This window comes from Hemibagrus wyckioides, linkage group LG17 (genome assembly GCF_019097595.1).
Source record: "Hemibagrus wyckioides isolate EC202008001 linkage group LG17, SWU_Hwy_1.0, whole genome shotgun sequence".
In the NCBI taxonomy this organism is placed as follows: domain Eukaryota; kingdom Metazoa; phylum Chordata; class Actinopteri; order Siluriformes; family Bagridae; genus Hemibagrus; species Hemibagrus wyckioides.
The window spans coordinates 16,802,603-16,829,342 of NC_080726.1; the positions used below are offsets into that span (position 1 = coordinate 16,802,603).

Genomic DNA, 26,740 nt, shown 5'->3' on the forward strand with positions numbered 1-26,740 from the left:
ATACGAGCAAGGTTCATACGAGCAGGTTTGCTTTCACACAGGAGAATTATTTCCGAACTGTTGATCGATTGCACAATTCCAGATGTCATTTTTGTGCGCACAGGTTTGCAAAATGGTCGATTCATCAGTTCAATTCATCAAGTTAGCTGTTTTTTTATTATTTATCTTTGGTACTTAAAATGCAGTGGAGAAGAACAGAGGTTTTTTGATGCATGGCACATCACTGTGCAGTGACGTGGTTTATTCCTCAGTGCTCTCAGGGTGAACATTTACACCACAAACATCAGCTCATTACAGAGGTCCAGTCACATGAAAGTCTGGTTTTATGTATTAATAGGAATTCTGTCCCTTTCACTGGCCGTAATGAATCTTTTCCTGCCATCAGGAAACTTGGAAAAGGAAGTAATGGAGCATGTTAAAACCAGCGATGTAAGTCAGTGATGAGGATGAAGAGCTTCCAGTCCTGCTGTGAACCACAACAGGGTTCAGCTGAACAGAGCCACATAAACACCAGGGTTCACACTGCAGTCTCACACTACACCAAAAAATACTGAAGATTCAGGGTAAACGGATTTCTGTATGGAAAATAAGACCAGAGCAAAAACCCGTTCAGTTGAAGCTCATTTTCAGACATTAAGTCTGAGTTGTGTTACATGTGTGAGCCAACACACACCCTGAAAACACCAAACCTACAACAAGAATGAGATTAAATCTGCATTTTAATGTTTAATGATGTTGTTTATGTAGAAACAAGAAATTATATAAATTATAAGACAGCTACAGCATTTCAGATGGAATTTATTATTCTCACACCAGCTCCATCCTACAAAACTCAAAGTGCTTCATTTTCACTGAAAAACCCCTTTACACATGGACTATGAGGGAAATGACAATTTCAGATATATCTCTATAGGTACTGTGTGGCATCTAGAACACAAGCAAGACTTTACTCACCTTCTGCTAAACAGAGCATCAGGTGGTGATGAACACTGTGGTAGCAAAACAAGATGCTCCTGGTCTCAGAGAGGAGAGAAGGCAGTAAAGTCCACAAGCCAGAGACACACAACAACTACAGACTCAGATGTCTTTGTTCTTCAAGAGCGAATCCTCAAAGTCCCTAAATATAACATGGCGTAATTTCTCGGATAGTCTTAGAGATAGAAGAATGGCACTTTTTCCTTTAAAGAAATGATTCCCTCATTCAGTCTTTAAGTTTTCCATGATTTCAGGTTGCCTAGAGATCTGGAGGAAGAGAGGGATAGAGGACAAATGAATAAGTGTTATATAACAGACAACAACAACAACAACAACAACAACAATAATAATTATAATAATAATAATAATAATAATAATAATAATAATATAGCTTTTTCTGTTTTTAACAAAACATAAAATCTGAATGTTACATGAATACATTCATCACACTGTCCAGATCAGATTAGAGAAATATCATGTGTAGTTGAAGAAAGAATCACTAATCTCTCCCAGAACTCAGAATGCCTTAGGAGAAATGGGCAGAAAGAAAGAAGTCATTACTTTACAGGGTTGGTGGCTGTCTCTTGTTGGACAGCAGTAGAGGTCATCAAATTTTTAAATTGCCCCAGTCTGGCAAAACCTTTTTCTCATCACTGACCTGCTGGTCTGCTGTGTCTAGAAGGCAAAGAAGAAAGGGGCATGAGAAGAAAAAGAAAAACCCAGTGTTTTTAATAGTTCTTTAGTAGCTAATTATTCAGAAGAGTATAAATCGTCTGTCCATCCATTTGTCCATTTGAGGCAGAACCTGTGAATTAGATTTTTAACTAGAATCTACTCAATCTGATTACTCCAAAGCAAAACAGAAAACAGAACAAATCCACCGCTTGAGCAAAAGAACTATAATATATATTATATAAGCTATAATATTGAACTGAATCTACAGAGAAGGACAGAGCAGGATACACTGCAGTTCACTTCCTGTTTTCCTGCAATAAGAGAACAGATCCAGATGAGCATCGTATCTTCATTCTGTTTGCGAATCACCAACAATGAGCTGAGACTTTCATTGCACCTCAGCAGAGTCCTTACAGTACAGGACAGGAGGATATTATTATTGGAATGAGATTACATAACCATTTAAAAGATATTTAATCACCCACTGAAGTCGATATATACCACAAACAGCACTTTATTATGAGATGGAATTTAAAATACACTGATATTCAGTGTGATAAATAAATAAGAGGGAGGCATGTGTTCTGTAAGGACAAACACACGATGGACCTCATTGAAGTGCTGTGATGATGAGATTTTTTAGAACTGTTTCTTAGCCACAGGACAAGCAGAAGGATCATTAACTTCCAGAGGGAAAATTATGATAGAGATGATAATGTAAGTGCTGACAGAAAGTTATTTGTCTTATGGACATTCAGTAACACTATATGTAATAATAAAGAGTTCAACAGAATGCTGTGTTTTCAATAATAAATCAAAGTGTAAACACTGCCAAGTCTCTGAGGTCAAGCAGAATAACACACTTTATATGTACAGAGTCGAGCAGACTCTCAAAGAACACCAGACCGGGTTAGTTTCATACAACAGCACAGCTGCCCTGTGTTATTCCTCAGTCATTATCCTTATTCCTAATTAGCATACTGCTTATAATTGATAATTACTGCAGAGATTTGAGTCTGAATAATAAATAATGTCCATTATGAAAAACAAATGTCATGAATTTTTACATTCCACTGGATGATAATTAACCAACAGAGAAACATTAGTGCACTCAGGCCTGTATTCCCACTGTAGAGCTGCAGGGGGCAGCACACACACACACACACACACACACACACACACACACACACACACACACACACACACATATATATATATATATATATATATATATATATATATATATATATATATATATATACATATATACATATATATGTACATGTCTATATAATGCATTATACATATTGGATTGCTGACAATTAGATAAATATAATGATTTAAAAGAGCTACACTAATCATTTTTAAATGTTTTTTGTAGTCAACAGCAGAACGCAATGCCAACAGTGTTAACGGAGGAGACGCCTCCATCACCACCATCTAGTCTAGTCCTTCTCTATAATGTCCACCAGAATTACCCTTAGAATACTTCAGACAGGAAGACAGTTGACCTTGCTGTGACCTTCACCATGTTTGTATCAGTTCCAAAGTCTAATCAGTTCATCTGCTGGGTTCAATGATGATTCCACATAAGTCACACTAACAACAATCTCAGCACAACACAACACTATACAACACCTCCACTGCACTTAATTTTATATATACATAAAGAAATTCTTCTTCTTCTTCTTCTTCTTCTTCTTATTATTATTATTATTATTATTATTATTATACAGCTGTGTCTTGACAGCCTGGTGGCTCTATAATAATACTATTAATAAAATTTATTCTTCATTCTTCATTAGCTACAGGACTCTGATTCTGATAGATATTGTCTCGCGCTCTACTCTGCACCATGAGATCCTGATTAAATGGAAAGCCTAATAGCTTTAGTCTCATTCTTTGGGAATTCAGAAACTACAATGACCTGTCTGGAGGCACTTATCTTAAGCACCAGCGACTGTTTAGAGAATCCTTGGAGAATTCAAGGAACATGTTTTTAAGGTTGTTAAAACAAAAGAAAGCTACACAATTTCATTATCCTTTACTTACTTCCTTCCACAGTGGCGGTCCCATCGATGGTGGACAGTGAAGGTTGAGCTTTTTGCTCTAGGCAAGTCCTGGAGAGGCGTTTCTGTAAGGGTAAAACTGTGCCCTCACCACTGGCCTCTGAGTTCTGCACTCCCTTCTCACAATCCATGACTAAAGCCATGGTAATGCAGTCTTTAAGAGAGGAAGGTGTGACCCTTGTGCCTCCCCCGAACCCCGATCCTTGGTCCTCCTGCCCCTCCACAACTTTAGAGCCAGAGTAGGGCATTTGTGAAGGAACTTGTCCTCCTCCGTTGCTCTGAGAACGTACCTTGCTCTTGGCGAGTCCCTTGCCGGCCTTGGGCCCATGCTGGCTGTAGACTTTGTAGCGAATCATAAGGATGATAATAAAGACCAGCACAGATGCTACAATGATGCCACCAATGATGATAATTATGGTGCCTCCCAAAAAGTGGCTGCGCAACACATGGCACTGGGTGAACTCAGCATGGGTGATGAAGGAGACGCAGCCCACCTGCCGCGTGGCAGTCAGCGAGGTTACGCTGTCCTCGTACACAGCGAGCACACACAGGTCGTACTCACGTCCGGAAGCCAGATCTCTGACCAGAAAGTCCTGATTTGTAGATGGGATCATCCTGCAGAGAAAACAGTGTTTATTCACAGCCAGCGTTCCTCAGTGAGCAGCAAACAGGGATGTTATAACGCAGTCTAATTGCAAAATTACTGACACCTTACAAAATAATGAAAAAAACCTGATCAAATAAATATTGCACACAATAATTCTCATTTTCTACTAGAGAACATTATAATGTCTCCTGTAACAAAAATCACTCATCTTCTGTTAATAATGTTTTCTTTCAAAAAATGACATCTAAATAATACATAAAAACACACAAACACAGCGTCATCCTTTATCCATCTAATCACTATCTGCTTTAAAATGAAGGTGTAAACATTAGAACTTAGACCCATGAACACAGAAGTGAGTGAGTGAGAAAATAACTCAACGTTTCACTACTGCAGTTTATCAGAAAATTATATGCTACAATAAGCTGCCTGGAAAGACGGTGTCAAAGAAGCCGTTCCTGGAGTAACTGTCAAAAACATCATTTCAACTTGACATCTTTACCTGATTCTGCTTTTGTTAGGAACAAACCCTGGATGAATCTTATGAGAAGATAACTGAGCGGAAGGTAATGATATGGCGTGGGTTATGATGGAAATTACATCACATTGAGGAAGAACTGCCACGTACCTGTAGACCAGGGTATCATCTACTGAACTGTTGTACTGAATCTGGAACATCCTAATACTTGGGAAGTGCTGCTGTGAAGGCCATCTGATGAGAGCGGAATTTGCAGTGAGCTCAGCAAATACTGCTGACTTTTCCTGCATTCTTGTATCATTGCTATAGGAAGAGCTGGACTTGGCAGACGTCAAGATATCAGATGGTCCTGGATCAGTCTCCTGGATGCGATTGGTGCTATTGGCCAGGTGAGGAAGTGGAGTGACCACAAGTTCCACAGTGCCTGTAGATTCACCAGCAGCATTGGAGGCAATACAGGTGAACACACCCATGTCCTTCAGGGAGGTGATGTTTATTTCCAGGCTGCCGTTGCTAAAGGTGAGAGTGCGGGAAGTGTTGGAGATCAGACGACCTTCTGGAGAAATCCAGTGGACATCTGGGTCTGGGTCACCATTGGCTTTACATTTTAAGCTGGCCGGCTGACCCTCCATAGCAAAGGTCTTGAAGGACCTTCTTGTAATGACAGGTGGCTCACAAATGAACTCTTCTTCAGGAATTGTCCAAAAGTATTTAGCGGTAAGATCAGGAGGTGTGGCACATGTTTCCAGGTCATCTTCTCTCGTTAGCCGTCTTAGCCAAAGAAGCTCACAGTTACAATGGAGAGGGTTTCCTCCAAAGCTAAGAACAAGTGAGGTCAGTGGAGACCCCTTGGACTTAGCATAAACTGGGATCCTAAGGAACAAAGGATCAGGAGGAATTTTTTTCAGTTTATTCGAGGTCATATCTAGACGAGCTAGTTTGTGTAGGTTGGAAAACACTCCTAAAGGGACATGCTCTATAAGGTTATGGTCCATGTTTAGCGTGTTTACATTGGTGAGCCTCTCAATGGTTTCCCAAGGAATGTCCACCAGATTATTGTAAGACAGATCCAGGTCTTCGAGAGTCCCCAGGAAGTCATCGAAAGCATGTGGAGAAATGTTATGGAGCTGGTTGTTGGCTAAAATAAGGTGCCGTAGATTAGTTAGACCCTGGAAGTGGTCATCTGTGACCACAGTGAGGCGGTTGCTGTCCAGATGCAGTGCTCTTAGCCGTTTGAGGTCGGCAAAGGTGTGGGGCATGATCTGGCTGATGGCGTTGCGTGACAGTGTCAGATGCAGGAGACTGGTCATGTTGGTAAAGTCCCTTCTCTTTACTGCTGTGATGAAATTCTCAGTGAGACGAAGTTCTACTGTCCGGCGATCGATCACTGTGGGTACGAAGAGCAGGCCCGTCTTGGCACAAAGGATAGCAAGTGATGGCGACAGGTTTTGGCACATGCAACGCTTGGGACAGAGATGTCCGGAGGTAGTAACAACCAGGATTATCAGGGAGACGATGAGCCACTCCATCCCTTAGAGTTGTGGGAAACTGCAATACAAACAGACACACTAACGTGAGAACAATTAACACATTCTACAGATCTGGTGAAACAAATCAACACTTAAAATCCCATTTCCTATCCATAATTGATGCAATATTATAATACTGAGCATATAGTAAACATTTGAGGACAAAATTCTAGATATATGATAGGATATGTTCACGTTACAATTTCCATTTCATTTGATTAAAACATTCTACATTTTAAAAGTACAATAACTGAAGAGTGATAATGCCTCTGTGTTTGCAGAGTTTCACAGATATGAGTCTCACGCTGGAGTGTCTAAAGTATAGGACTTTTTATTTTGCAATCTGCTATTATCTAGGTGTGCTGTCAAAGTCACGGTGCCTTCTGTTGCCCCAGACAGGGTTTTAAATCCTGCGTTCTCCACCACTGAGTACAGCCTCATATCGACAGTTATGAACTTCCCAAACGCCTCAGTGATTTCTTTAACCAGAATGAATCAGGCTGCCTGAATGCAGCAGATTTTGCTCTGCGTGTGTGTGTGCGTGTATGTATGTGTGTGTGTGTGTATTGCTTTGTATTTTCATCTACTGCTACCAAATGGGTGATGTCAGTGCAGATGCATGGACATGTTTGTGGAATTAGCGTCGGTGTATGCTTCTCTGGCACATTCAGTTCCTACCTGCTGCTGAACGAATCTGTTACTTTTTCCACAAGCAAACCCGTCTCCCCTCACAGTGAAAATAAGGCAATTTTGACACAAAGGGTCTACTTTCTTCCCACAATTAGATGCATATTCGCATCACCTTGCTAACGCTAACAGTCAAGTCAACACCTCGGCTCATATTCAGAGCTGAGCATTACTATGCATAATATAAATATAGATTTCATATTATAAAGTGATTATTTGTATGAATCATCTCTACAGAGGTCATTTTTTTCTATTTGTGTGCTCAGAGAACATCAAAGGGGAGGGCATCTTAATCAGATACAGTACTTATCTCAAGGACCAACTTATATATGGCAGTTTAATTATTACAGTAAAAATTAGGTACTCCTCCTCAGGTTACAGAAAGGGAGCTGTAACCATAGCAGCTTATCCAGAGACCACCAGTAGGCTAATTAGTGGTACAGGCTGATGACAGCGTTCAAGTCCATGCTAGGCAATTCCCAAATACATTAGAGCCAACATGCTGGACTGTAAAGCATACAATACGTTGTAACAGTGTAAAGCTGTATGTGTAACAGTGTGAAGCTGTATGTGTAACAGTGTAAAGCTGTATGTGTAACAGTGTAAAGCTGTATGTGTAACAGTGTAAAGCTGTATGTGTAACAATGTAGAGCTGTATGTGTAACAATGTAGAGCTGTATGTGTAACAGTGTAAAGCTGTATTTGTAACAGTGTAAAGCTGTATGTGTAACAATGTAGAGCTGTATGTGTAACAGTGTAAAGCTGTATGTGTAACAGTGTAAAGCTGTATGTGTAACAATGTAGAGCTGTATGTGTAACAATGTAGAGCTGTATGTGTAACAGTGTAAAGCTGTATGTGTAACAATGTAAAGCTGTATGTGTAACAGTGTAAAGCTGTATGTGTAACAATGTAAAGCTGTATGTGTAACAGTGTAAAGCTGTATGTGTAACAGTGTAAAGCTGTATGTGTAACAATGTAAAGCTGTATGTGTAACAATATAAAGCTGTATGTGTAACAATATAAAGCTGTATGTGTAACAGTGTAAAGCTGTATGTGTAACAGTGTAAAGCTGTATGTGTAACAATGTAAAGCTGTATGTGTAACAATATAAAGCTGTATGTGTAACAATATAAAGCTGTATGTGTAACAGTGTGAAGCTGTATGTGTAACAATGTAAAGCTGTATGTGTAACAGTGTAAAGCTGTATGTGTAACAGTGTAAAGCTGTATGTGTAACAGTGTAAAGCTGTATTTGTAACAGTGTAAAGCTGTATGTTTGTAACATTGTAAAGTTGTATTCATAACAGTATAAAGCTGTATGTTTAACAGTGTAAAGCTGTATGCATAATAGTGTAAAGCTGTATGTGTAACAGTGTGAAGCTGTATGTGTAACAGTGTAAAGCTGTATTTGTAACAGCGTAAAGGTGTGTTTGTACAGTGTAAAGTTATATTTGTAACAGTGTTAAGGTGTGTTTGTAACAGTGTAAATTTGTATTTGTAAAAGTGTAAAGGTGTGTATGTAACATTGTAAATTTGTTCTCATAACAGTATAAAGCTGTATGTTTAACAGTGTAAAGTTGTATGCATAACAGTTTAAAGCTGAATTTGTAACAGTGTTATGGTGTGTTTGTAACAGTGTGCGGCTGTATGTGTAACAGTGTAAAGCTTTATGTGTAACAGTGTAAAGCTATATGTGTACCAGTGTAAAGCTGTAACAGTGTAAGGCTGTATGTGTATTGGTGTAAAGCTTTATGAAATGAAATTAAATAGCCTTTATTTGTCACATATACATTACAGCACAGTGAAATTCTTTCCTCCCATATCCCATCCTTGGAGGCAGGGGCAGCCATGATACAATGCCCCTGGAGCAGAGAGGGTTAAGGGCCCAACGGTGGCAACTTGGCAGTGCTTGAACCCCCGATCTTCCGGTCAACAACCCAGAGCCTTAGCCACTTGAGCCACCACCGCCCACTGTTATGTGTAACAGTGTAAAGCTGTATTTATAACAGTGTAAAGCTTTATGTGTAACAGTATAAAGCTGTGTGTGTAACAGTGTAAAGCTGTATGTGTAACAGTGTAAAGCTGTATGTGTAACAGTGTAAAGCTGTATGTGTAACAATGTAAAGCTGTATGTGTAACAATATAAAGCTGTATGTGTAACAGTGTAAAGCTATATGTGTAACAGTGTAAAGCTGTATGTGTAACAATGTAAAGCTGTATGTGTAACAATATAAAGCTGTATGTGTAACAATATAAAGCTGTATGTGTAACAGTGTGAAGCTGTATGTGTAACAGTGTAAAGCTGTATGTGTAACAATGTAAAGCTGTATGTGTAACAGTGTAAAGCTGTATGTGTAACAGTGTAAAGCTGTATGTGTAACAGTGTAAAGCTGTATTTGTAACAGTGTAAAGCTGTATGTTTGTAACATTGTAAAGTTGTATTCATAACAGTATAAAGCTGTATGTTTAACAGTGTAAAGCTGTATGCATAATAGTGTAAAGCTGTATGTGTAACAGTGTGAAGCTGTATGTGTAACAGTGTAAAGCTGTATTTGTAACAGCGTAAAGGTGTGTTTGTACAGTGTAAAGTTATATTTGTAACAGTGTTAAGGTGTGTTTGTAACAGTGTAAATTTGTATTTGTAAAAGTGTAAAGGTGTGTATGTAACATTGTAAATTTGTTCTCATAACAGTATAAAGCTGTATGTTTAACAGTGTAAAGTTGTATGCATAACAGTTTAAAGCTGTATTTGTAACAGTGTTATGGTGTGTTTGTAACAGTGTACGGCTGTATGTGTAACAGTGTAAAGCTTTATGTGTAACAGTGTAAAGCTATATGTGTACCAGTGTAAAGCTGTAACAGTGTAAGGTGTAAGCTGTAACAGTGTAAAGCTTTATGTGTAACAGTGTAAAGCTATATGTGTACCAGTGTAAAGCTGTAACAGTGTAAGGTGTAAGCTGTAACAGTGTAAGGCTGTATGTGTATTGGTGTAAAGCTTTATGAAATGAAATTAAATAGCCTTTATTTGTCACATATACATTACAGCACAGTGAAATTCTTTCCTCCCATATCCCATCCTTGGAGGCAGGGGCAGCCATGATACAATGCCCCTGGAGCAGAGAGGGTTAAGGGCCCAACGGTGGCAACTTGGCAGTGCTTGAACCCCCGATCTTCCGGTCAACAACCCAGAGCCTTAGCCACTTGAGCCACCACCGCCCACTGTTATGTGTAACAGTGTAAAGCTGTATTTATAACAGTGTAAAGCTTTATGTGTAACAGTATAAAGCTGTGTGTGTAACAGTGTAAAGCTGTATGTGTAACAGTGTAAAGCTGTATGTGTAATAGTGTAAAGCTGTATGTGTAACAGTGTAAAGCTGTATGTGTAACAATGTAAAGCTGTATGTGTAACAATATAAAGCTGTATGTGTAACAATATAAAGCTGTATGTGTAACAGTGTAAAGCTGTATGTGTAACAGTGTAAAGCTGTATGTGAAACAGTGTAAAGCTGTATTTGTAACAATGTAAAGCTGTATGTGTAACAGTGTAAAGCTTTATACTGTTATGTGTAAGCCATATATGTGTAACAGTGTAAAGCTGTATGTGTAACAGTGTAAAGCTGTATGTGTAACAGTGTAAAGCTGTATTTGTAACAATGTAAAGCTGTATGTGTAACAGTGTAAAGATGTATTTGTAACAATGTAAAGCTGTATGTGTAACAGTGTAAAGCTTTATGTGTAACAGTATAAAGCTGTGTGTGTAACAGTGTAAAGCTGTATGTGTAACAGTGTAAAGCTGTATGTGTAACAGTGTAAAGCTATATGTGTAACAGTGTAAAGCTGTATGTGTAACAGTGTAAAGCTATATGTGTAACAGTGTAAAGCTGTATGTGTAACAGTGTAAAGCTATATGTGTAACAGTGTAAAGCTGTATGTGTAACAGTGTAAAGCTGTATGTGTAACAGTGTAAAGCTGTATGTATAACAGTGTAAAGCTATGTGTGTAACAGTATAAAGCTGTGTGTGTAACAGTGTAAAGCTGTATGTATAACAGTGTAAAGCTATATGTGTAACAGTGTAAAGCTATATGTGTAACAGTGTAAAGCTGTATGTATAACAGTGTAAAGCTATATGTGTAACAGTGTAAAGCTGTATGTGTAACAGTGTAAAGCTGTATGTGTAACAATGTAAAGCTGTATGTGTAACAGTGTAAAGCTTTATGTGTAACAGTATAAAGCTGTGTGTGTAACAGTGTAAAGCTGTGTGTGTAACAGTGTAAAGCTGTATGTGTAACAGTGTAAAGCTGTATGTGTAACAGTGTAAAGCTGTATGTATAACAGTGTAAAGCTGTATGTGTAACAGTGTAAAGCTGTATGTGTAACAGTGTAAAGCTGTATGTGTAACAGTGTAAAGCTGTATGTGAAACAGTGTAAAGCTGTATGTGTAACAGTGTAAAGCTGTATGTGTAACAATGTAAAGCTGTATGTGTAACAGTGTAAAGCTTTATGTGTAACAGTATAAAGCTGTGTGTGTAACAGTGTAAAGCTGTATGTGTAACAGTGTAAAGCTGTATGTGTAACAGTGTAAAGCTGTATGTGTAACAGTGTAAAGCTGTATGTATAACAGTGTAAAGCTATATGTGTAACAGTGTAAAGCTGTATGTGTAACAGTGTAAAGCTGTATGTGTAACAGTGTAAAGCTGTATGTGAAACAGTGTAAAGCTGTATGTGTAACAGTGTAAAGCTTTATGTGTAACAGTGTAAAGCTGTATGTGTAACAGTGTAAAGCTGTATGTGTAACAGTGTAAAGCTGTATGTATAACAGTGTAAAGCTATATGTGTAACAGTGTAAAGCTGTATGTGTAACAGTGTAAAGCTGTATGTGTAACAGTGTAAAGCTGTATGTGAAACAGTGTAAAGCTGTATGTGTAACAGTGTAAAGCTGTATGTGTAACAGTGTAAAGCTGTATGTGTAACAGTGTAAAGCTGTATGTGTAACAGTGTAAAGCTGTATGTGTAACAGTGTAAAGCTGTATGTGAAACAGTATAAAGCTGTGTGTAACAGTACAACTCTTAACCTGTAATACTGTGATGTGTTTTTTCTAAGGTCCTTAAAGAGGTACTCAGAGATCCTACATACTCTAATGTATGTAAGCCACAGTGATAGGTGTGATCAGTCTTTGTGGCTATAATTCAGATGAAAAGAAGTCTCCAGAGCCTTGAGAAAACACTCCACAACAACCTGTCTTTGGTGCACAAGCCCAGGAGCCATGAACAAACCAGAGAAACAAACCAAAAATATGAGGCAGTAGCTTACCTTTAAACTTTCTAAGCGGTCCATCATTCATGCTGTGCTGGGTTTAATATTCACACCAGCAGCTGTGCAGGATGAGGTGTATCAGTTTTTCTTCAGTGCCTAGTGTGAGAGAGTGATCTCTCTGTGCAGTGCCTAGGTCTGTGAATATTACACTTTGGATGACTGGCTGCTGTGTTGACTGATCCAACTGCAGGTCACGAACCAGACCAAACTCCTGATATCACATGTGAAAGCTGTGTGATCAGGGAAGGTCATCAGCATGAAGCCATGTGTGCCATTTGACTTCTGAGTCTGGCAGGATGCTGACAGCAGGAACCCTTACAGCAAAGCTGGGAATGCAGCACATCAGAACATTTGATGTGTAGATCATCAGGTGCTGTTTCTCATGAGGTATGCCTCTGCAAAAAGGGACATGATAAACACAGGTATCACCTGGGCCAGATGGCTTAACAAGAAATGACAAGAACTGGAATCTGAGGCTCTCAAGGTGTGGAATACGGTAGTTTAGTGGCTCAGTGGTGTTGGACCACTGATCGGAAGGTCATGAGGTCTTGCTGCTGGGCCCTTGAGCAAGGCCCTTAACCCTCAATTGCTCAGTTGTATAAAATGGGATAAAAATGTAAGTCTCTCTGGATAAGGGCATCTGCCAAATGCAGTAAATGCAGACAGATGACAGATGAAGATAAGAAAGAAAAATAATAACTGTCCAGTTTCACTGTTGAATGACTAAAGTATTAGAATTTGCGCATGAAATAAAGAAAGTTTATGATTTTAAATGATTTATGCCCAACACCTCTGCCCCTCCAGAAGTGTATATATATCACTCACACTGGCTCTAACTTTGTGGCTCCATCTACATTCCATTAGTCATTTTCATGAGTCATTTTCCAGGACAAAGTACCATGTGATCACTGGAGCAAAACCTTGGCTCTGACTTTCTCAGGCTAAGACTGATTCCTGCCCATTTCATGGCCCCTTCATCTACATGACCCTGTTGAAAATAAGGAAATCCTGAATGAGCCTCTCTTCAGAGTAAAACCTCTTCATGAGTAAGATGTGTTCTCCTCTACACTTCTCACCCTGCCATCTGGCTGCAGATGAAAGGCAGCCATGAGGTCTGTACTGGTAAGAGGCTATAAATGAAAGGCAGGGTGTGATCATGACATAACATGATACAGTGCGATGTAAAACGTGTACTGTGGAAATGTGAGATTCACATAAAGAAATACATCAAATGTAAGTGCACTGTTTAAACCCCAGCAATCCCAATCCATCAACTCAGAGCTGGAGTATATAGAGAGCATGTTGTTTCCAGATTACTGTGACCTTCTCACACTGTACAATATTAATCAATATTAGAATGTTAAACATCTCTTGGTAGCAATTATCTAGTTTTTTTTTTTGTTTTTTTGTTTTTTTGTTTTTTAGAAAAAACTGCACCTTGCTTTGCATTGATTATAACAGACAATAAATAAGTGCTTTTTCAGTCATCATTTTCCTTCATTAAAATTTTATTCAAAATATTCTGAGAATTGAAGTGAATCAAATCATGAAGCAGGATCATGAAATGAATTGAATCATGACTGAAGTGTGTTGTTATTCACCTACTTAATTAATTAATTAAGAAAATGAGATTATAAACTGAATGTCCTGGCTGACTAAATCTCTAGTTAAACTTGGAATATTTTTGTCTATCAAAGAAAAAAGGGCCAACCGTACAGACAGGTAACAAGCCTGTTGCATGTCTCTCTGCTTGGAACTGGTTACCAATTAGGTGTAAGTGTGGAACATTTTCACACCAGTCTCTCTCTGTTCAAAGAATCAAGCTAACTCCAGTACAAATTGGAGCCTGTGGCTCCGTCAGACCAAATGAAAGTGGCTTTTCAAAAACAACCACTAATGACCTCCCAAAGAGAGCAGAGATTTCAGCATCTCGAGAAGGGTAATGAGGAGGCAGGGCTGGAGGAGGAAGGACATTTCCATTCCAGCAGCTAGGCTGGATTACAACAAACACATGGGAGGAGCAGAGCCGTCAGATGCTCGGATCGGACACTACAGTGAGAACATAATCCCAATTTATTTCCCCCAGGATTACTGGACACTTCTGTAGTGAATCCCTTCCTACTGCACAAGGAGCTGTTGGAAAAAGCAGAACAAAAAAAAAAAAAAAAACACCTTACGCAAGCTTTCTTACTGAACACATTGCCTCAGCAGGATACATACATGGGTTATTTAATGCTCTACAGATTCATATACAGTACATTTATATATACTTATATTTTGTCGTTATATATTAATACCATAGCGTACCACAGTATACAAAAGTGCTGTGGGTTTTTGACTCCTGGTCAGAAGGGAATGATTTATTCTCTGTAACTGACAATAGCACAGAATTCAGGTTCTGTTCTAAACTGTCAGATTTGTATCACTGCTCTTGTTCCAATATGTTTACATTTCTATAGTAGCTCATCAACACGGATATTTTAGAATTGCTAATTATCTGTAAAGAGACTTTAACAGAAGGAGTCTCCAGGGTCAGTACTGTAACTGTCAGTACATTTTCTGCTATGGAAATGTCTTCAGGAAAGTCTCTGGGTTTCTTGGTAACAAGAGAAACTTTTTTTAGCAACCTCAAGAATGAACAGGAAAGAAAGGCTGGTGAGAGAAAGACTGCTGTCATGTAAGCAATCAGAGGAAACTAACCAGCGAATGTTAGACTGAAACATCACAGTGAACCTAATTCACATAATATACTAGCATTTATCTAGCAAACATATGGCTAATACTGTCTGAACACACACACACACACAGTAGAGTGCAGTGCTACATTCATGCTCCATTTCTGTTCTAATTCAGTCCAGTGACCACAGTGACCCGGACCCCGGACATTACGGTCTGGTGTTGAAGAGCACAGGACTTAAACAGACCTCAGAGCTACAGAGAGAACATGACCCTGGAGCACAACCAGCTAAAAGAAGAATAATTAAAGCCTTGTGCTTCAGCTAAATTTCACACTAGTGAAATCATGATTTCATTACATTCAGCTTTTGTTTTGTAATCTGATGCTCAGAGTCTGAACGGATTTGCACTGCACACCGACATATTCAACAGTCTTTTTTTTTTTCTCTTCCTAATTTGGTCACCTGCTAAATCACTCAGCTAACAGCCAGCTCTCCTCATCATACAGCAGCTAGTACACAAGGAGGTGTAGTGTGTCTGTCCTCGTCTGTACACAAGCTCACAGACACCCACAGCAGTCTAGAGTCACTGTGATTGACAGGAGAGAGAAGGTATACCATCCCAAAGAGCTAACAGTTCTGCCCTCTTACACTGCCAGACATGGATGGCTATTACATCAACAAGGCTTGAACCCACGATAATAAAATGACAGTTTAGCACATGATCATGTCTGACTCTCAGAGGCAGGTATAAATTAACGCCATATGTGATCCTTGGAGCAGTACAGAAGGTAGAATACAGTTTAATTACACATTTCTGTGTATTGGTACATCTGCCTAATAATGCCCTCTATACTGTTTATGGACGTGCTCATTTCATTTCATTTCATTTCATTTCACTGGCGGAGGTTTTTAATTAGTTGTTGCACTTCACTGTCACAACAAAGCGGCATCAAGGGCCACCGGTGGGAGACGAGGATTTAGGAAACAGCCCAACAATCTGAGAAGCAGAAGATTCAGTAAAGTCAGTAGAGTCTGAGATGAATACAAAGAGCAAACAGAGTCATACATCAGACCCGAGACAAAGTGTCTGAGAAAAACACAGTGAAGAAAACAAAAACTCAGAAACACCCAGGAAGCTGCTGACCACGTGTCTGTCTGTATGATCTGTAGTTTGGTCAGCAGCTTCCTGGGACTCTAGGAAAAAAGCAGAGATCGAGGGTGCTGCTCTTCATGAGTTTAAAGGAAAAAAAGCACATTTCTTGTAAATAAAGACTACAGTAAAAACTCTTCTGTTGTCCTCTAAAGTTTAAGCCTCAGAATCACTATGTTCGTTCAGCCTCATTCCACTATGTTTGTGAATATCCTTTAGAGAATCTTCATAATATTGGCGTCGAAATATTCTCTAGATTCTAAACTTCAATATTTATTAAAACAGAATAAATAATAAATAACAATATTTATTATTATTATTATTATTATTATTATAAATAATATTATTAATATTATGTTATTTATTATTAAGACAGCTATCAGCCCTAACTATGCATAGATTAATTTACTATTTTAAATTTAATTCATTTAGTAATTTAGTTAAACTAATGCAGGAGAAGATTCTGAAGATTTGCTTCATGTAGCGAAGTTGACATAACCGTGAGTCAGACTGAGCTGGAAGTTGGTAACTGCAATAATCTGTGGTTGAGATAATTACCTGTTCAGATTTGTTGTGTTTGGGCTAGATGGATTTCTGCTGGTTGCTATTATTATTCTTATTGTTGTTATTATTATCATTATTATTATTATTATTATGAGTATAGCCTAATTCAGTTTGTCCACATCCCTTTGTAACTGGATCCTGGACTTCTAGACTGGGAGAACCTCAGACCCCTGTGTGTCAGGATCAGCACCAACTCCTCCAGCACCAGCTCACTGAACCCTGGCAGTCTCCAGGCCACTGCTCTTCATCCTGCTGACTCAAGACTATGCTGCAAACCACATGAAGACTGTCGATGTCATTACAGCTGTGGGTCTCTTCAATACCAGTCAGTGAGTGTGCAGAGAAGAGGTGGAGCAGCTGGCAGAACAGTGCAGAGACAACAATCTCTCAATGTTGATGAGAGCAAAGAGATGATTGTTGGCTTCAGCAGGACCTGAATAGATCTCTCAGCACTGCACATCAACAGAACTGTGGAGAGTCAAACGTTTCTGTTCATGCCCATAATGAAGGACCTCTCCTGGACACTCAATCCCATCTATCTAGCCATGACCCAGACCCACTGCACCTCCACATCCTGCAAAGGCTGGAGAAAGCCAAACTCTCACTCCCATCCTCACAGATAATGGTGAAGACAGCTATTAAAGATCACTGGAGTCACTTACAAAACACATTATCAATATATGTGTGCTGTGTGTTTATTGTCTTGCACTCGTCTCACCATGGTGTGTATTTACACTTGTGTACTGTTGTGTGCTGCTCCACGGTCCAGGAGAAATGACATTATGTTCGAGTTTTATAGCAGAGTTTTATATAGAGAAATAATAAGCTCCCACTTCAACCTTGAAACATATTGTAGGCTTGTGCTGTGCTACAGAAAGCAGGTCTGGGTGACTGATTATGGAGCAACTGTCATAATTCATACTTTAGATTTATCCTAAGATTAGCTCCTACTCTTTTCTCTAAGATTTGCCCAGAGGAGCTTTACAGAACATTTTCTGACACCAGCATTTTTTTAAGAGCAAACACTGGCTCAGATCTGCACCTTTACCTAGAAAATGCCGGACTAAACAATTCTCTACGTACACATAAAAATTAAATCCTAAACATTAACAGGAAAGTGAGAAGCTTAACAGAAAAAAGATCTGCTCCTGATGTAGGCTTCACTGCTCCAGATACTGATAAAGAACTTGCATCTTTTACACAGATTATAGAAGACCAAAGCTTGCTCAGGTGCTGAGGGGTTTATTAGATGGAATTTTCCTGGGAGAAATGTAGTGTGGATAAATTAGGAGTAATGTGGTTTAAATGGATGTAATGTGGCCAGGGTTTTGTCTCAGCAGGCTTCAGGTCTCAGTCCAACACTGAATAAAACGCCATACACAGTTTTTACTTTAATGTATTTTAATGCACTTGTCAAGAAAATTTATGACACTATTCTTGTGCCTGCAGTGACTGGATTTGCATCTGAACACAATATTCTGCATGTCTGAAGCAAATTGCTCATCAGTTCAACAGAAATCCATAAAAAATGTGAACAGCACTAGGTTCTATTATGTGATTTAAAAAAAATCTCAATTAAAAACAATGCGGCAGAGAAGGTAAAGGCCGTGAGAACATGTTCACACATTAGACAGCTTTTCAGAAGTTTTCCTTGTGTCTAGCTGAACTGTCATATTAATGCCACCAGTTTCTGACTAATTAAACAGACGACTTTACTTTTGAAGCACTGAGCATGATGCTGACTATGGAAGCCTTTGTCCTTTAGTCACTCTGCTAATTGATTACAGATCCTTTCACAACTTTATTTTGTGGGGGAAAAAAACACCTCTTAATGACTAAAAATGTTATCCACTTAGAATTTCTGTCAAGGTCTCTAAAGGAGAAGAAGCTGAGATCAGAACACGATTTAAATAGTCATTTAAAATGAAAATGTTTAAATTGACTTTGAATGCCCCAATTTCTTAGACTTGCTGGTCTATAGCTTTGAAAATGATCATTAAACCTCATATCCACTGAAGTCTAAAAGCCAGACAGTTTCTCTCAGTTAGATTAGATCTGCTAATTCCACGTCTAATATTCCACACATTCGTGTTCTCTTTAAATCCCTTGTGCTTGTAAAATAGAGCTCATCTTCTTGCTTTGAAGACATTCTTCCATTGACTGGGATTTGTGCTTTGGGTTGTTGTTGTGTTGGAAGGTGAATGTTTTCTTCATCTACAGGTTTTGCACCAGGAGAGAATGATATTACAGAATCTTTTAGAATTATGACCAAAAAGTTCTACCTTGGTCTCATCAGAGCATAACGCCATGTTTTGGCCAAATTTTTTTTAGTGAGACGGGTTTCTGCGTGGTTCCCTGCCCCAAGCCTGGAGATGTGAAGAATATAAGAAACGGTCCAGTCAGATGTTCCTGCAGCTCCTTCATGAGTTCTTCCTGATCATTTTTATCCTTTCAGTGTTTGGGGAACTTCCTGTTCTTGGTGATGTCACCATGGTGCTGCATTTTTTGTTGATGGTCTTCAGTGTTACGTGGTACATCGAATGTTATGGAAATTATTTTGTAACCGTTTCCTTCTCAGTACTTTTCCACAGTGAGAACCTAGAGATGGTTTGTATTCTGGTTGAAGGACATGGATTCAGATGAAACAAAGATGATGGCACAAAAATCCTACAGAAACAGCTGCTCTTTATTTGCGGTTAATCAGAATCACTTCACTGATGACAGGTTTGTGATGATTACTGTTGAGGGATGAATAATGAGTTTGATTGTTAATTCTGAGCACAGAGACATGCTCCATCACACACTCATACAACCAAGTTTGTTTCTTCTTTTTATTCCGAAATCATTTTGATTTGCTTTTAACTTGAATTGTCCTGTTTGCTTTATCACATTGAAGTTGGAAGAAGATTTTCTTGCATCGTAAAAAGTCTGAATATATTCAGAGCTGAGTAAGGCTTTCATACTTGCTGTAATTTAACCTTCAGAAGTACACAGACCCCACAAACAAACACAGTAGATTACAGCAAGTCTTTTTGCAAAAGACTCGTCAGTGTCAGAAAAAAGCTCTGCATTCTGAGGCTTTCTACTTCTTGCTCGAAGCATTCAAAGTGTTTTTGTTTCTTCCACAGGGGATTAAACTGCAAGTAAGTGCTGATCAATACGTTCTATTTTAGTTACAAGAATCGAACCACGGCCCTGCAAGCTGTCTCGTAACGGCAGGGAAAACGCTGTGCTGATTATCTGCTACATAGCAATTGATCATGTGGAAATGCCTCAGTTCTTTCATTGCCTCTGGCTGACTGTAAGGGTTTGGCCCTGAACCCTGTGAAGACACAGATCTTTACATCCATGAAACAGCTCAGGACCATGATCAGAACCACAAATCAGCTGTGACACAGAGAAGCAGTATTCAGTGTTCACAACTTTAGTTCACGTTGCACCGATATTAACACAGTTTAAGTTGCTTTGTTGTTTTCTGTGTCGGACTAAACGGATATTTCAGTTGATTTTCCAGGAGCCTCTTTTAGAATATGCAAATCAGCTTCACGTAATTCTCCTCTCAGGCTGCCGGAATGCTCTGTCCAAGACAAGGTTTCATCAGCGTCTACACCACCACTGAGTCAGGTTCTGTACATGATCTGCTGCCATGAGCAACCCCCCATCTCCCCTCCCCCTCTCCCCACACGTCACATCATGGTTCCCATGGCGACAAGCAGCATCATGCATGTCTTTCTCAGAAATTCAATTTGTTTCTAGGACATGAATGAAGGTCAGAGCACGTTTTATAAAATCCAGGTAAATCCATAAAGGGTTTGCAAACGCAGAATAATCAGAGACACCGAGTATCACATGTCCTTCAGTGGAGATGGTGAACACATGCAGCAGAAATGTCTAATTGAAATGGATCATTCTGCACATCAGCAGATGTTCTACATCAAAACAGATCTGGTAATTTTATCAAATTCAAATGTCTAATCTCTACCAAAACATCTTCACATCCCTAACAGAAAACAACATAAATGCACAACTGACACATGGTCAGGGGTGCACATACGTTTGACTATATAATGTACATTGAGTTCAATTTTAAATGGTGTATGTTTAATAAGAATGATTTCTGTAAACCTGCAGCTCAGTAAACTTCATTTTAGAGCAGATGTGTAAAAATATTATAATTATGTTTTAATTGTTGTTCATACTGTAAGAAAAATAAAACGATGAGGGCGTCGAAAATCTTAATGAAGAGGTTTATTGCAGTGTCGCAGTGGCAAAATACATAAAGTACATTGGGTTTATCGGAGTCAAACAGAACGTAGGACAAATCCTGCTCAAACATTTTATGTTTTCCGTGTGTAATTTAAATGAGTTTCACTTTAAATGTAAATTAGTGTAAGAACTGAGTATCACCCGAATGGCCAGGTGATATCATTGTCTAGCTGGATGTCTTTAAATGGTAATCACGATCACGTACACCTTGGCTTGGTATTGTTACAGGTGTTATCACCCAAATGGTCGGGCGATACTAAATGGTAATCACGGTCACGTTTACCCTTTCCACGTTTACGGTCCTTGATGTCTTGCTGCCGCTCCAAGTAAGTAATTGTTCTAAATTCAATTCAATTTTATTTGTATAGCACTTTTAACAGACAGCATTGTCTCAAAGCAGATTTACATAAGAAACAACATAAAAAAACAACAGACAGTCCTAGATGTTATCCCGAGCAAGCAAGCCTGAGGTGACTGAGGCGACTGTGGCAGGGAAAAACTCCCTTAGATGGTATGAGGAAGAAACCTTGAGAGGAACCAGACTCAAAAGGGAACCCATCCTCATTTGGGTGACAGCGGAGAGTGTGATTATATTGTGCATTTATGTATAGTCAATTGTGGGATGCCGATACAGCATGTATAGAACAGTAAGGCTGCTTTAAGCTAATGTAAACTGAATTGAGTTAAACATATTTCTATATGATATGTAAGCCTTTTCGAGAAGGAGCTCTTTCAGATGTGGACTATGGAGTGGAATCTGGGTTGAGACAGTCTGTAGTTTCTTACAATACTGTGTCTGTAGTAAATATTATAAAAATGTTTAGCACATTGCAAGCACCACACGGTCTCACAGCCTGTAGCTGTGTGATAGAGTGGACAGTGAGTAAGTGGAGTAAAGAAAGAAGAAAACTAAACATGATCACAGCATCAATTCCTCACACAGTGTTTCTGTAGAATTGCTTCCTGGATTCATGAGTAATGATTTGGTTATTGGACAGTCGAATTTTATTTTGTGTATTTGTGTAAGTGTTTCAGCAGTGTTTAACATGTTCTCCCTGTGTTCGTCTGGGTTTCCTCCAGGTTCTTCACACATGCAGGTAGGCAGATTGGCTATGCTGAATTGCCCCAGGGTGTGATTTTGTGTGTGTGTGTGTGTGTGTGTATGCTGCCCTGCACTGGACTGGGGTTCATTCTCCTGCCTTGTAGCCCATGAGATCCAGCAGACAAGCCAGAATTAAGATTGATTTCCCAGAGAGGTCGTCAGCTCCAGCTCTGTCCATACCTCACGAGAACACCAGGATCAAGGCTTGTGACCTGCAACATCTGGAACAGCAGCCATGACAATGATGGTGATAATGAAGTACTTCAGAAAGGGGAATGTGTCATTTCTGCCGTTTCTGTCTATCCGCCTCACCTGCAGGAAGCTGAAGCAGGTGTACATCACTACATCATAACTACAGGGAAACTCTGACACCATGTAATTTCCTGCTGTGAAGAAGAAGAAGAAGCTCCTCGCAGAAGAATCCAACCAGCTGGAGCTTTCTCTGGCTTCCTATAAATACAGAGCTTTATACCCAGCTCTTCATCAGCCAGATAACATTCCATGCTCATGTAAAGCGTGGGCTCGCTTTCACTCCTGCTTTCATCCATTCTCATCACATGTTCACGCCTGCACAAACAGCAGCAAACATTTTTATGAAGCTAATATGACAAGTAAGGATTGAAAGCAGAATTGAAAGCAAGCTATCTCCATCCCTACCTCTTGAAAGACCGACGAGCGACGATCCCCAGGGAATGTGAGAACCTTTGGCTATGTCATCCATCGTTTTCTTCTTTTGGGTGCTTTTTTTTGCCTTGTCATTTTTCTTGCCAGCTAATGTCTGCTCAGTGACAAATTAAATCACTCAAATCAAACTCTGCTGGGATCAAACTGGGATCAGCAGTTAATATCAGAGAGTTTACAACACCTGCACAAATATCCACTGACTCAGCTGTCTGGTTTTTAATTGTGTGTGTGTGTGTGTGTGTGAATTTGAAGACAATCTCTACAGTTCCAGCACATGTTCCTCACCTGTGGACAGTGTGCAGTATATAGTATATGATTATATGTTTATTTAAAGATTATGATTCATTTCTTGGATTTTAACCCTGATGCCAGGACATGCCTTTATTCTTCCTGCCACTCAGCAGTGTATCGCTGCAGTCGATGACTTGTATAAAACACAGTCCAGTGAATGATTCGCTGCTCATTTAAAAACAAAACTGTGGCGTATAGTTGAACTTCACGAGTCAGATCATCAGATAGGAGACTCCATCATTCAGGGAGGCTTGTGTTTGGTTGGTGCTGTTTACTGCACACAGCTCCACCCAAAACCATCCGACAGCATGAACTAAAACGGGTCCTGGATCTAACTATGTACTTGGTTCTTAATTGCCAAGGTTCCTGAAAGATGTTTTGTGGTGTAGAAGCTGGTGGTGTCAACTCTCAGTTCCTCTTCACCATGAACACACCTCAGTCCAGTCCCATGCTTCCTCGTGCTATGTTCCAGATCAGAACCGACTCAGTGCTGAATTCTCTCCAGTTCTGAAGGGCGGATTGTTAAAATGCCTTTTTGGTTGTTGTGATACAGTAACGTGAACTTCTCGTACAGCTGAAACCTGGTTTTAACAAAACGACACATTATTAGTGTTTATTAGGATTTACAAATGTTCTTGTGCTTCACTGCAAACAGCAGGAGAAGCTGATTAGATTTAATGAAACGTGTCTGATTAGAACTGCCAGGTTAATGCTGATAATCACTATAACTGATCATCTACAACTCTTCAGGATAATGATTTTCAAAAATGAAAAAAGGTATTCTGATCAAATGAGACACAGACGGATTTTGTGCAACATAATTAGTTTGAGTCTGTGCCTATCATCATGCTGAGCTTAAAATGGATTTCCTTACAACATTTATGTGATTATTATTATTATTTATTATTATTATTATTATTATTATTATTATTATTATTATTACTACACAGAATCTGCAATGAAAGGACTATGACTCCTCTGCACCTCTGAATCTGATACAGTGGAAGCTCAGTGGATTAGACAAAGAACGATCAGAAGGTCATGAGTTCAACACCACAAAGCTGCACTGCTGGGCCCTGGAGCAAGGCCCTGAACCCTCAACTGCTCAGCTGTATAAAGATGAGATAAATGTAAACAGCTGTGGATGAGGGTTTCTGCCAAATGCTATAAATATAAACGTATATAACAGTGAAAAGGACTGAAAACGCAGGCCATGATGATTGTTTGTAAATAATCAGATCTTTGAAAAAGTAATCTATTCTTTTCCAAAAGCAAGCGGTGGTTATGTAAGATCAATCTTAAATGCATTCTGAAGAAACCTGAGACCATTACATAACAACAAGCTGCTGAGAAACTGGAGGGAAACTGGTGCCACTGTCACACTATCAGAGGCATCTGAAGCCATGAAGAGGCTCCAATCATTCTGCTGAGTTCTGCTGACTGATCAGACTTAATGAGTCATGAAACCATTTCTTTCCTGAGGGTGTGCTCACTTCCTGAAGGACAGAGCTCCATCCACCGGCACAAAGAGCACAGGGTTAGAGGAGGATGAAATTTACATCTATATTTTCCTGAAGCTTTCACAGTCACTGGATCTCAACATAACTGAAGAGCTACAGGAGAATTTAGAGTGATGTGTAACAGAGTGCTCTCCATTAGCATCTTCATCTCTTCAATGAGTGGTGTTGATTCCATCAGCATTGGTCCAAGGACTAGAAGCTGGTCAGGAAGCTGGTCAGTCTTGTCCTAATGGACTCAGTAATCACTTTAGGGTCAATTCATGTGAAGCCACTGGAGGCCTCCTGACTGACCATGACCTCTGATTTGCTTCATATTTCCTGAGAAGGTTTCCCAATAAACAGTGAGCAACGTCACGGATCACAGACACTTCATCAGCAAATTGTATTTAAAAGTTTATCTTTAAACTTTCTGCTTGTGTTTCATGATAATCAGCTGCTTTCTGCACTGAATTCACTCTGAACAGAATGTAGTGTAGAAATCCTGGGTGGTAACATCAGTCTGAAGAACTGTTCAAACACTGCAAAGCAGCTCAGATACATTCCCGCTGTGGCCTGATGAACTCTGTACGCATGAAGCAAAGCAATAGGAGAAAATCTGGATTCTTTAATTCTACATGAAATCCTGGCTTCACTGTGTTTTCAGAAAACACTAATAAAATATGAAGATGTTTAACAGTAAAATATGGAAATATTCCTGTGACTTTTATAAATGAGGGTGAAGATCAGGATGAGGACAACCCGTGATCGGAAAAAGGTGATCTCTTCAGACAAACGTTAAATCCTCAGTGATTAGAATTGATGATCTCAATAGAACTTCACAACATCATTACTGAAATGTTCACTTTACACATGCTGGAGACATGCACAGAGTCATGCCATTACACACCCATGCAAACAGAGGGTTCACACACACACACACACACACACTTCCTGTTCCCCCAGTCACTTATTGTGTATGAACTATAAAAGGATTCATTCAGGCTCTGGCTCACTGCTAATATATTTACTGAGCAAGTTCTGAGCCGCGGTTTCATGTTTGGTCTGCTTCTGCGCCTGACCCTCGCTCTGTTTGTCACTTCCCTATTGGATTTCCGTGTCGTTTTGTGAGTATCTGGATTCTATGCGCTTTGACTTCCTGTCTACTTCACCAGACGGCTTGGTTTTCTTGTGATTGATTTATTAAGCCTCCAGCACACAGAGCTAAAGCTTCTCCTAATTCTCACTCATTACACTCTGTGTTCTCTAGCCTTTTCTTTTTCGTGCTTACGCTATAGTATTTCACTACAGACCTTTTAAAAGCCTTGTCCAGATATGTTACTTATTACAGAAAGTGAAGCAGGTCAGAGACTCAGAAGCTGATGAGAGAACAAACCTGAAGTCAAGCTGGAAGCTAAAGTCTCCTTCATCCCTCACGTTCTGACAGAAAAAGAAGCTTCAAACCTCCACAATGTGTCTTTTACAGTCAACACTAGCACTGGGTTTAATGTTTCTACCTTCGACTGCCTTTAATAAAACACTCAGAGTCCCATTAGGATCTGAAAACGATCTTCTGTTCCATTAGATTTTGTTTATGTAATCACTATTGTGTCTCATGTTATGTGGTCTGTGGTAACAACACTGATATGTAATAATATATAAACAGATCTCTGCTTAACTTGTTGTTATAAAGGTAAGCCCAGTCCCCAGTATAAATGCGCGAGACTGTAAATGACAACAAAACAAAACAAAACAAAACTCCACCGCCGTGATTTTTACACATGACCATCTCTCACTGAAACGACAGTAAATTTACCAGACTTCAGAATCTGATTCAGAAAATGTCAGCGATTTGTGTTCTTCTTCAGAGAAAGTCAATACCCACACTTTTTTTTCTATGTAAACAAACGGTGTTTGCGTTGCTCTGCCATTATAATTAAGTCTTCTTTTCTTCTCAATACAGAAAAATACATGAATTTCTTTACAGACTCAGTCAAGCATTTCTTTACTTTCCAAACATCTCAGTGCCTTATGCCATGAATGCTAAGTGTGATAAAGACTCAGAGCAGTACTCAGAGTTACATCGGTGAGACTAGCTGCACGCTCTCAGGATCTTCCTCCAGCTTTGTCTCCAGGCTAAAACCCTAACAGATCCTAACAGCAGCACTCAGATA

General features: G+C 39.3%; 1 protein-coding gene across 3 annotated transcripts in view; it reads right to left on the reverse strand.

Annotated features, from left to right (window-relative positions):
- zgc:172282 (leucine-rich repeat and fibronectin type III domain-containing protein 1-like protein) overlaps window positions 1-26,740 on the reverse strand; it is a 44,117-nt gene that overhangs the window by 3,036 nt on the left and 14,341 nt on the right. For 2 of the 3 annotated variants that reach the window (XM_058413342.1, XM_058413341.1), the window contains 4 exons: window positions 4,955-6,352; window positions 3,703-4,334; window positions 1,537-1,650; window positions 955-1,242 (listed from right to left, as the gene is read on the reverse strand). In XM_058413342.1, the coding sequence (XP_058269325.1) occupies window positions 1,583-1,650; window positions 3,703-4,334; window positions 4,955-6,333 (2,079 nt within the window). In that variant the 5' untranslated portion in view covers window positions 6,334-6,352 and the 3' untranslated portion in view covers window positions 955-1,242; window positions 1,537-1,582. The remainder of the gene's footprint in view (window positions 1-954; window positions 1,243-1,536; window positions 1,651-3,702; window positions 4,335-4,954; window positions 6,353-26,740) is intronic. The other variant, XM_058413343.1, reaches the window with a different exon arrangement.